The sequence below is a fragment of the Pteropus vampyrus genome, unplaced genomic scaffold, assembly GCF_000151845.1.
Source record: "Pteropus vampyrus isolate Shadow unplaced genomic scaffold, Pvam_2.0 Scaffold14, whole genome shotgun sequence".
In the NCBI taxonomy this organism is placed as follows: Eukaryota; Metazoa; Chordata; class Mammalia; order Chiroptera; family Pteropodidae; genus Pteropus; species Pteropus vampyrus.
The window spans coordinates 9,887,274-9,897,448 of NW_011888795.1; the positions used below are offsets into that span (position 1 = coordinate 9,887,274).

Sequence of the window (10,175 nt, forward strand, 5' to 3'; positions counted from 1 at the left end):
TTTATAATGGTCAGTTCTTATTCAGGGAAATAGTTATTTCAGTTTGGAGTGACTTCAAGGATAATACCTACATTTAAATGTTTGCTCTAGAAATTGACCAAATTTCAAACAAAATAACAGCCATACTGTGCTAATTCAAACTTACAATTTAGCATTCTCTAGCCTTTTTTCTTTTTCACATCCATTTTTCTTCACTTTGCTTTCTCATTAAAAAAATATATATATTTGTAATTATAGTTGACATACAATGTTATTACTAGTTTCAGGTATACAAAATAGTGATTAGACGTTTGCCTTACGAAGTGATCACCACAGTCAATAATATCATACGTAGTTATTATCGATATTATTGACTATATTTCCTATGCTGTATATTACATCCCTGTGACTAATTTTATCACTGGCAGTTGGTACTTCTTAATCTCATTCACCTTTTTCATCCATTCCCTCACTCTCCTAGAGTTCTTCAGCTTTTTACAGGACTGTAGACCTTGGAGGATGGATACACAGTAACAGCCCAAACAAGTCCCTCTAAAGTTACCATACTTTGTGTCTCCCCTTTTCCAGAAAGGCATAGTTCAGTTATTTGACTTTGAGTTCTACCTAGGAGTAGGAATCTTGTCTTTTTGGAGGCTGTTGAGATGGTGACGATACAGGCCAAGTGGGGAGGCGCAAGTGGCTGATGTTTGCAAGATGCCACTCTGTTTCTAATCTGTTGTTTTCTCCTATAGGTTTAACTTTTTTATTCAGCAAAAATGCGGATTCAGAAAAGCACCCAGGAAGGTTGAACCTCGAAGATCAGACACAGGAACAAGTGGTGAAGCATATAAGAGAAGTGCTTTAATTCCTCCTGTAGAAGAAACAGTTTTTTATCCTTCTCCCTATCCTATAAGGACTCTTGTAAAGCCTTTATTTTTTACTGTTGGGGTAAGAGCTCACATCACTAGGTGTTACCTACCTTGCTGCAGGTGTAGTGTTAAAGTACTATTTTACCTGTTTGGGCTTCCTTAAAGACAAGTAGAAGTGGCGGGGAGACAAAAGGATCTGGGTACGTGGGGTCATGAATGATTACAGGAGAACATAAATTTAATAATTGCTGTTAGAATCTGGTTCACTTATATAAGTACTAGAGAAGAAATTTATGGGCCTCTTATTTGGTATAATGTTTCAGGTGATAGCAAGTTGATATTTTGAATTTTCTTTGAAAATCTAGCTGTAAATAGGCCCCAAGGTACTGCGAAGTTAAGAAAATGGGAAACATGAAATGTGCTTTTCACCTAATAGGTTTCGCTGTGCCATATGTTCCTTCTTTTGGTTTGTAAACAGCAATGAAAATGAAATATTATTCTTGAAACTATGTATAGATTTCTCTTAATTTTTTTTTTTTTCCGCAATATATTTTGTATAGTTTACAGGCTGTGCATTTGGATCAGCTGCTATTTGGCAATATGAATCACTGAAATCCAGAGTCCAGAGTTATTTTGATGGTATAAAAGCCGATTGGTTGGATAGCATAAGACCACAAAAGGAAGGAGACTTCAGAAAGGAGGTAAAGGGAAACATGCCTTTCTTTGTTCTAGTTCATAGTTCTTGAAGTCTGGTTATTTGCAAAGTGTTTTTAGTTAATGGCAGCATTAAATCAGTAGATGTGAAATCAGTACAGTTAATATTCTTCTTTATAGTCAAGTATTTATTAATGTTTTGTCTATCTGGCAGTGTTTTACTTGGCAGTGTCCCATGCAGTTTGTCCCTCTACACATGTGTATCAAGAATCACAAGGGATAGTTGTTAATGTTTTGAGGCCTCTCCCAGACCTACTAAAGTTTTTTTTTCTCTCTTAAAATTTAGAACTTTATTTTAGGTGCTGAGATTTTCATAAGCACTTGGTTCACAGAAGTCATTTCTTACAAAATAATGAAGATAGCTGTTTGTACAGAGACTCACATTGGGGCCACCAGAAAAGTACAAAGGACAGTGTAAGCATGGGAGAGGCCAGCGCTCTTGTGCCCAGAGTCCTTAAGGAGAAGCCAGTGCTCCTGGCTACTTCTCACCCCCTGCTACCTAACCTGGGAGAACAGCACCAAGGGCCTGGCGGAACCGTCCTGGGAAGGGACAGCAACCCCATCAGGCTGGTAAAGGCCCCATATGAACGGCTGAGTGGGAGGGTGATTGCTCAGGCTCCTGCAGAACAGGTCTTGCATCTAGCCCCTTTCCTCAAGTAGTCAGGGCAGAGTCTGAGCCCACCTGGCTCTGGAACCTTGATACACTCACAGTACAGTTTAGTAAAGCTCTTTGGGAATTGCCCTTCCTCTCTTTGCTCAGGCTACTGACCCTACCGCAGGCCTGGGTACTGGGGACACAGGCATGAGACCTGGCCCTAGGCAGGTGAGTGAGATAGGGATGGACCTGGATAACTCCAAGGCAGAAAGTACTGAGTACCTGAGGGGCCAGAGAAAGGGTAAGGGAGACTTAGAGGTGGAAGAGCATTGTCATCTGGAGGGAGGAGGGTGGTCTGTGGAGATGGTAATGTCTGAGCTAAACTTTGAAGACTGTGTAGGGTCTGGACATGGCACATGAAGAGAAGGGCATGCCAGGAAGCAGACCTACTAAAGTTTAAGGGTCACTGTTTCACTTACATCTCTTTGCTGAGTTATTTTGATTCTTATTCCATAGTAGAATCACAGGGAGTTTTTCAAAATACTTAATTAAGCTTTAAGGGTAAGAGATACCATGTGGATTTTAAAAAGATTCTCAGTGATACGACGTTTACATCCCTCTGGTAAATACCCACTGTTGAGTGTTTCTAACTGCACTCAGGGAGTGTGGATGCAAGAAAGTAAAATATAGAGCTTTTAGAGCTTTTCATTACTTCATATGCAAATGGATGGCTCTGTTTTAATTATGTTTTTAAAAATATTGCCTTTTAGATAAAACAATTTTTTTTCACTCGACAATACTTATTGAGTACTGAGGCCAGAAGCTAATATGTGGATCCAGGTCTATTTTGTTTTTGAGTACCCTTTTTTTTTTTTTTTTTTTAAATAGCACACTACCTCTCCAATTTGGAGAGAAGGTCAGTGTCCTCTTTAGTTTTTTCCTTCCTAGGAACTTAATCCTGGCCAGCAAGAGCCTGAGAGGGCAGCCTTGGGTTTTCTTTTTCCTAAAGAAAGTTTCCTCTAAATAAAGAGGAGGATTCATTCCACCTTGTTTCCCCATAGACACTTATATAAGAAGCATGAGCCTTCCCTGATTTAGAGAGGTTTTATGTCAGAAGAACAATAAATGATAATACTTGTAGCTGAAAACTACAATAAGTAGCAGTGATTTTTATTCAGTACAATATGTTTGAGAAATAGTAAAACTGACCTATTCCATAATCCCAGATTCAGCACGTCTGCACTATAAAGTTTTATACAAATGGTTTTTTAGAATGATGAGAAATGAAACAAACCATAAACATAATCTTCACCCAAAAATGGATTTATTTATTATAAACAAATTATAGATTATAAAACATAAAATCTATACCCATTAAAGGAAATTGAAATAATACATAAGTATAACATGGGGAGTGAAAGTCCTGGAAAGCTCTACTACATGCTATATGTGGTGAGCAGGGACCTTCCCTCCCACTCACTGAAGTTTAGGAGACAGACAGAATCCTAATCTTTCAGAGATACACACTGAAATTTTTATGGATGCAATATGCTTAGGATTTGCTCTATAGTAATCAGTGAGCTAGAGGGAAGGGAGAGAAAGGGAACTAGATGAAACAAAGTTGCCCATGTGTCAGTCCTCACTGAAGCTGGATGATAGGGGTTCATTATACTAGTCTCTTTACCTTTTCAAATCTGTTTGAAGTTTTCCATGATTAAAATTTTTAAATAAAAAACATTCTAACTATGAAATTGAATCACTTTGTATACAAATACAGAAAGAAAATCAAGGTTAAAAAAAGTTACCAAAGAAAACAATTTTAATAGAAAATACTCTCAGTTAAAATTTTAAAACTAGACTAGACCTTGGTGAATAATCACTTACTTGATACGATCTATGTCTAATAGCGGAGTAAGTGCTTTATGTTGTTGGAATTCCTCAGAAAAGTACTGCTAGGTATCCATTACTTATCTCCATTTTATAACCAGGAAACTGAAGTTTAGAAGTAATTTGAGATCACAGAGCTAATCAGTGGCTCTGCATAGAGATTGTAGGCTGTCTACTATAAAGCACCCGTGCTTTCTACTTTAACATATTTATTATATCTGTTGTTCACCAGTGGTTTTTATATGCAGAAAGCATTTTCCTTCTGGATTTTCATTTTCTTAGGCTGAAAGTATTTACTATGTGGTGCTATGCAATTTTCCTTCTGTTTCAGATTAACAAGTGGTGGAATAACCTAAGCGATGGCCAGCGGACTGTGACAGGTTTGTGTTAGCTTACACGTTTTAGCCATTCCAGGGAAGAGAAATCAAACCAAAAGGTACAGTATGTCACAGTCAATGGCTTTTGTACCATGTTCACCAGTGGTTTAGAACACATAGGGAGTCTCTGTACCTTCAGGCTAATACAACACTATAAAAAGTAGTGTGGCATAAAAGCATACATGATGCTCTGGGTCAGTTATTTTCTTATTTTGATCCATCTTTGTTGTAGAATCTTGGCTTGTGAAATAGGTTATGAGTAATTATTACTTCTATTAAAGAAACTGAAGGGGACATTAAGTACCTTCTTTATGTAGAATGCTTTATATATTCTCTCCCTACTCCACAGGGTTGCTTACAGGTTAGTTATTTCCATTTTTACAGACAAGGAAACTGGCTTTCAGAGAAGAAACTTTTCGAAGGTCACACAGCTAGTAAGTAGTAGAACTGAGTTTCAAAATCTAGGTCTGTCATTCTAAAGCCAATTTTCTCTTTACTTACCATGCTGTTTATGAAATCCTCTTTAAATGTAAGGAGCATGCCATGGATTTCATCATGATAATTTATTTTTGTTCTTTGTAAAGTTTTATGGAGAGACAAATCTGACTCTTCAGGGTAACACTTTTGTAATATCTTATGGACTTAGTTATTCGAGAAATTTGGGGAAATGGATTTGAAAGTTCTTGAACAATCATGCAGATAGAAAAGAAACCTTCCTAAGGAAATAGCAAAATATTGCTTGTTCTCAAATATGGTTTGACTTAATGGTATGCTTAATTCTCTGGACCTACCTAAGTAGAGAAAAGGTGCTATCTTCATTCAAGATGTTTCCTCTATCTGAGAGGTCCAATTTTTCTGTTTCTTTTTTGAAACCTGATCCAGTCTTTAAGCTTATAGTTCAGACATTGCTTCCTACAGGAAGTGCATCCTTTTTCTGAATTCATTGTACCTTTTAATCATTTATAACACAACTTGCCTTACATAATTGTACATGTAGGATCCTTGAGGACAAGGATGAGATTTTCCATTTTGTTATGGCACTTAGCATACAATACACAGTACAAGCACTCAGTCTGTTGAGTCAATGAATGTCGAAAGGGATCTTGAATCAAAAGATTGAGATTTTTCAGAGGTATATGCTGTACTGTAGAATTGATTAGCCAATGAAGTCTTAATATAACTTAAAGATAGCTCTATAATAGCACATCTGTTTCCATTAGGATTAATGGGTTTTGGGTTTTTGTTTTGAAAGTAAGCAAAATTAACAGCATTTCCTTAGAATAGCAAAGTTTTGATGTCCTTCTGTAGTTTCAGAGTATCTCAAAATTAGTTGATTCCTGGTGTTCTTTGAATATGGTGAAGATATTATGCCATTTAACATTTGAGGAAACCTGGGATCAGAATTTAAAACTTTTCTCATGCCAGTAAATAGTTTATTCAAAGAAGTCGATATATAATTAAAACTCAGAATTTTTTTGCCAACCCTTCTTTTTAATTTTTAGGCAAATCGGTCATTTGGCATGAAGGACATAGCAGTTGAGAGAGACAAACATGATCTAACTAGTAACTTGAGTGTAAAGCACTTTGAACCACATAAATGTGGATGATCATGCTAAAGATCTTAAATATTTATTGTCAGATTATCTATGTGACTTTTAAAGGCTGAGGAAATGCTCTTTGAATCTGTTTTGTTGTGTTGCCTCAAGCTTCTCTTGGGGGGAGTAATTATTCTGGTAGCAATAATTCTAATTTCATATTTGTTAGTGATGCTTAATAATTAACTATACACTGAGATTCTCATGGTTAATAAATTTGTGCTTTAGTTATATCTCACCTCTTTTCAGAGGTGCCAGTTCTTACCTTACCTTACCTTAGCTCTCCCAGTTGCTTCCCCTTACCTTAGCTCTCCCAGTTGCTTCCTTAGGCTGGTCTTATGTGAGGATGGCTCAGCTCCTGGTTTTAATTGAAGATAAATTTATGGGGTGACAGATTCACTCTGTACTACTTACTCTTTTCCTTGGATTTTAGATGTTTTCTAAGTGTCCCTACTACATGCTGTATGTGGTGAGCGAGGACCTTCCCTCCCACTCACTGAAGTTTAGGAGACAGACAGAATCCTAATCTTTCAGAGATACACACTGAAATTTTTATGGATGCAATATGCTTAGGATTTGCTCTATAGTAATCAGTGAGCTGGAGGGAAGGGAGAGAAAGGGGACTAGATGAAACAAAGTTGCCCATGTGTCAGTCCTCACTGAAGCTGGATGATAGGGGTTCATTATACTAGTCTCTTTACCTTTTCAAATCTGTTTGAAGTTTTCCATGATTAAAATTTTTAAATAAAAAACATTCTAACTATGAAATTGAATCACTTTGTATACAAATACAGAAAGAAATTCAAGGTTAAAAAAAGTTACCAAAGAAAACAATTTTAATAAAAAATACTCTCAGTTAAAATTTTAAAACTAGACTAGACCTTGGTGAATAATCACTTACTTGATACGATCTATGTCTAATAGCGGAGTAAGTGCTTTATGTTGTTGGAATTCCTCAGAAAAGTACTGCTAGGTATCCATTACTTATCTCCATTTTATAACCAGGAAACTGAAGTTTAGAAGTAATTTGAGATCACAGAGCTAATCAGTGGCTCTGCATAGAGATTGTAGGCTGTCTACTATAAAGCACCCGTGCTTTCTACTTTAACATATTTATTATATCTGTTGTTCACCAGTGGTTTTTATATGCAGAAAGCATTTTCCTTCTGGATTTTCATTTTCTTAGGCTGAAAGTATTTACTATGTGGTGATATGCAATTTTCCTTCTGTTTCAGATTAACAAGTGGTGGAATAACCTAAGCGATGGCCAGCGGACTGTGACAGGTTTGTGTTAGCTTACACGTTTTAGCCATTCCAGGGAAGAGAAATCAAACCAAAAGGTACAGTATGTCACAGTCAATGGCTTTTGTACCATGTTCACCAGTGGTTTAGAACACATAGGGAGTCTCTGTACCTTCAGGCTAATATAACACTATAAAAAGTAGTGTGGCATAAAAGCATACATGATGCTCTGGGTCAGTTATTTTCTTATTTTGATCCATCTTTGTTGTAGAATCTTGGCTTGTGAAATAGGTTATGAGTAATTATTACTTCTATTAAAGAAACTGAAGGGGACATTAAGTACCTTCTTTATGTAGAATGCTTTATATATTCTCTCCCTACTCCACAGGGTTGCTTACAGGTTAGTTATTTCCATTTTTACAGACAAGGAAACTGGCTTTCAGAGAAGAAACTTTTCGAAGGTCACACAGCTAGTAAGTAGTAGAACTGAGTTTCAAAATCTAGGTCTGTCATTCTAAAGCCAATTTTCTCTTTACTTACCATGCTGTTTATGAAATCCTCTTTAAATGTAAGGAGCATGCCATGGATTTCATCATGATAATTTATTTTTGTTCTTTGTAAAGTTTTATGGAGAGACAAATCTGACTCTTCAGGGTAACACTTTTGTAATATCTTATGGACTTAGTTATTCGAGAAATTTGGGGAAATGGATTTGAAAGTTCTTGAACAATCATGCAGATAGAAAAGAAACCTTCCTAAGGAAATAGCAAAATATTGCTTGTTCTCAAATATGGTTTGACTTAATGGTATGCTTAATTCTCTGGACCTACCTAAGTAGAGAAAAGGTGCTATCTTCATTCAAGATGTTTCCTCTATCTGAGAGGTCCAATTTTTCTGTTTCTTTTTTGAAACCTGATCCAGTCTTTAAGCTTATAGTTCAGACATTGCTTCCTACAGGAAGTGCATCCTTTTTCTGAATTCATTGTACCTTTTAATCATTTATAACACAACTTGCCTTACATAATTGTACATGTAGGATCCTTGAGGACAAGGATGAGATTTTCCATTTTGTTATGGCACTTAGCATACAATACACAGTACAAGCACTCAGTCTGTTGAGTCAATGAATGTCGAAAGGGATCTTGAATCAAAAGATTGAGATTTTTCAGAGGTATATGCTGTACTGTAGAATTGATTAGCCAATGAAGTCTTAATATAACTTAAAGATAGCTCTATAATAGCACATCTGTTTCCATTAGGATTAATGGGTTTTGGGTTTTTGTTTTGAAAGTAAGCAAAATTAACAGCATTTCCTTAGAATAGCAAAGTTTTGATGTCCTTCTGTAGTTTCAGAGTATCTCAAAATTAGTTGATTCCTGGTGTTCTTTGAATATGGTGAAGATATTATGCCATTTAACATTTGAGGAAACCTGGGATCAGAATTTAAAACTTTTCTCATGCCAGTAAATAGTTTATTCAAAGAAGTCGATATATAATTAAAACTCAGAATTTTTTTGCCAACCCTTCTTTTTAATTTTTAGGCAAATCGGTCATTTGGCATGAAGGACATAGCAGTTGAGAGAGACAAACATGATCTAACTAGTAACTTGAGTGTAAAGCACTTTGAACCACATAAATGTGAATGATCATGCTAAAGATCTTAAATATTTATTGTCAGATTATCTATGTGACTTTTAAAGGCTGAGGAAATGCTCTTTGAATCTGTTTTGTTGTGTTGCCTCAAGCTTCTCTTGGGGGGAGTAATTATTCTGGTAGCAATAATTCTAATTTCATATTTGTTAGTGATGCTTAATAATTAACTATACACTGAGATTCTCATGGTTAATAAATTTGTGCTTTAGTTATATCTCACCTCTTTTCAGAGGTGCCAGTTCTTACCTTACCTTACCTTAGCTCTCCCAGTTGCTTCCCCTTACCTTAGCTCTCCCAGTTGCTTCCTTAGGCTGGTCTTATGTGAGGATGGCTCAGCTCCTGGTTTTAATTGAAGATAAATTTATGGGGTGACAGATTCACTCTGTACTACTTACTCTTTTCCTTGGATTGTAGATGTTTTCTAAGTGTTAATTTTTGTTTCTTTTGATATTTTGAAAGAACTTGACAAGTCTTTAGCAAGCCACTGACAGAATTTCAAAGCTCTGTGAGACTAGTGTGCTGCTTTTGTTTTAGTATTTATACCTAGACAATGGCAGCGTGAAAGCTCTAGTAGGTTAAAGATTTCTCACTATTATTCCAAACATTTCATGTAAAGATTCCCTAGCATCTGAATCAAATGGGCTTATTTGGATGGCAAGATTTTATATATTGCAAGTTCATATAGCAAAATGTTTTATCCAAATGCATTTGATTTCTAAGCTTGAGATAGTCAGTGGTATCTCAGATTTATTTATATTTCTTTGATTCCTAGGCTTGGATAAGAACAGTTCAAATCATAAGGGATACCTTTAATTTCTTGTGTTGTTTAGATAGAGTCAGTGGTGAAGTGAAAATCCTCCCTTTGAGCTGATATCAGGTTTGGAGTCCGTAATTTTTGGTTCTCTATCTCAACCTGTTCCTAAGAATCAGTTTTTCAAGATGTGCTAGAGAACTAGTCTTATCCTTTTCTTTCGGTTTTGTTTTGTTTGTTTTGTTTTTGGTCTTAGTCTTTATTGTTACACAGAAATATCTCCCCAAACTTCACATTGCTCTGAAAAAAAGGTTTTTACAAGTTCACTTGGTATTTGAGGGATGAAGGTGGAGCATCAGTTTGCATCCTTCAAAGTGAAACTTGTTCCCGGTGCTTTTACAATTCAGCTAGTCCTATGTTCTATTGCCTTGATCTGCAAGGCTTTAAAGCCTGTACTGGAGGTCCCCAGGCAATGCCAAAGAGAGTACTTCTCCTACCTTTTCAGCTTTCAGG

At 36.2% G+C, this 10,175-nt stretch overlaps 1 protein-coding gene across 6 annotated transcripts in view; it reads left to right on the plus strand.

The window, feature by feature from the left end:
• The window catches only part of PARL (presenilin associated rhomboid like), a 51,681-nt gene that overhangs the window by 9,561 nt on the left and 31,945 nt on the right, over positions 1-10,175 (plus strand). For 4 of the 6 annotated variants that reach the window (XM_011382572.2, XM_023526211.1, XM_023526216.1 and 1 more), the window contains exons 2-4: positions 732-927; positions 1,409-1,549; positions 4,376-4,424. In XM_011382572.2, the coding sequence (XP_011380874.1) occupies positions 732-927; positions 1,409-1,549; positions 4,376-4,424 (386 nt within the window). Of the gene's footprint in view, positions 1-731; positions 928-1,408; positions 1,550-4,375; positions 4,425-7,251; positions 7,301-10,175 lie in introns of all 6 variants that reach the window. The other 2 variants (XM_023526212.1, XM_011382580.2) reach the window with 1 other exon arrangement.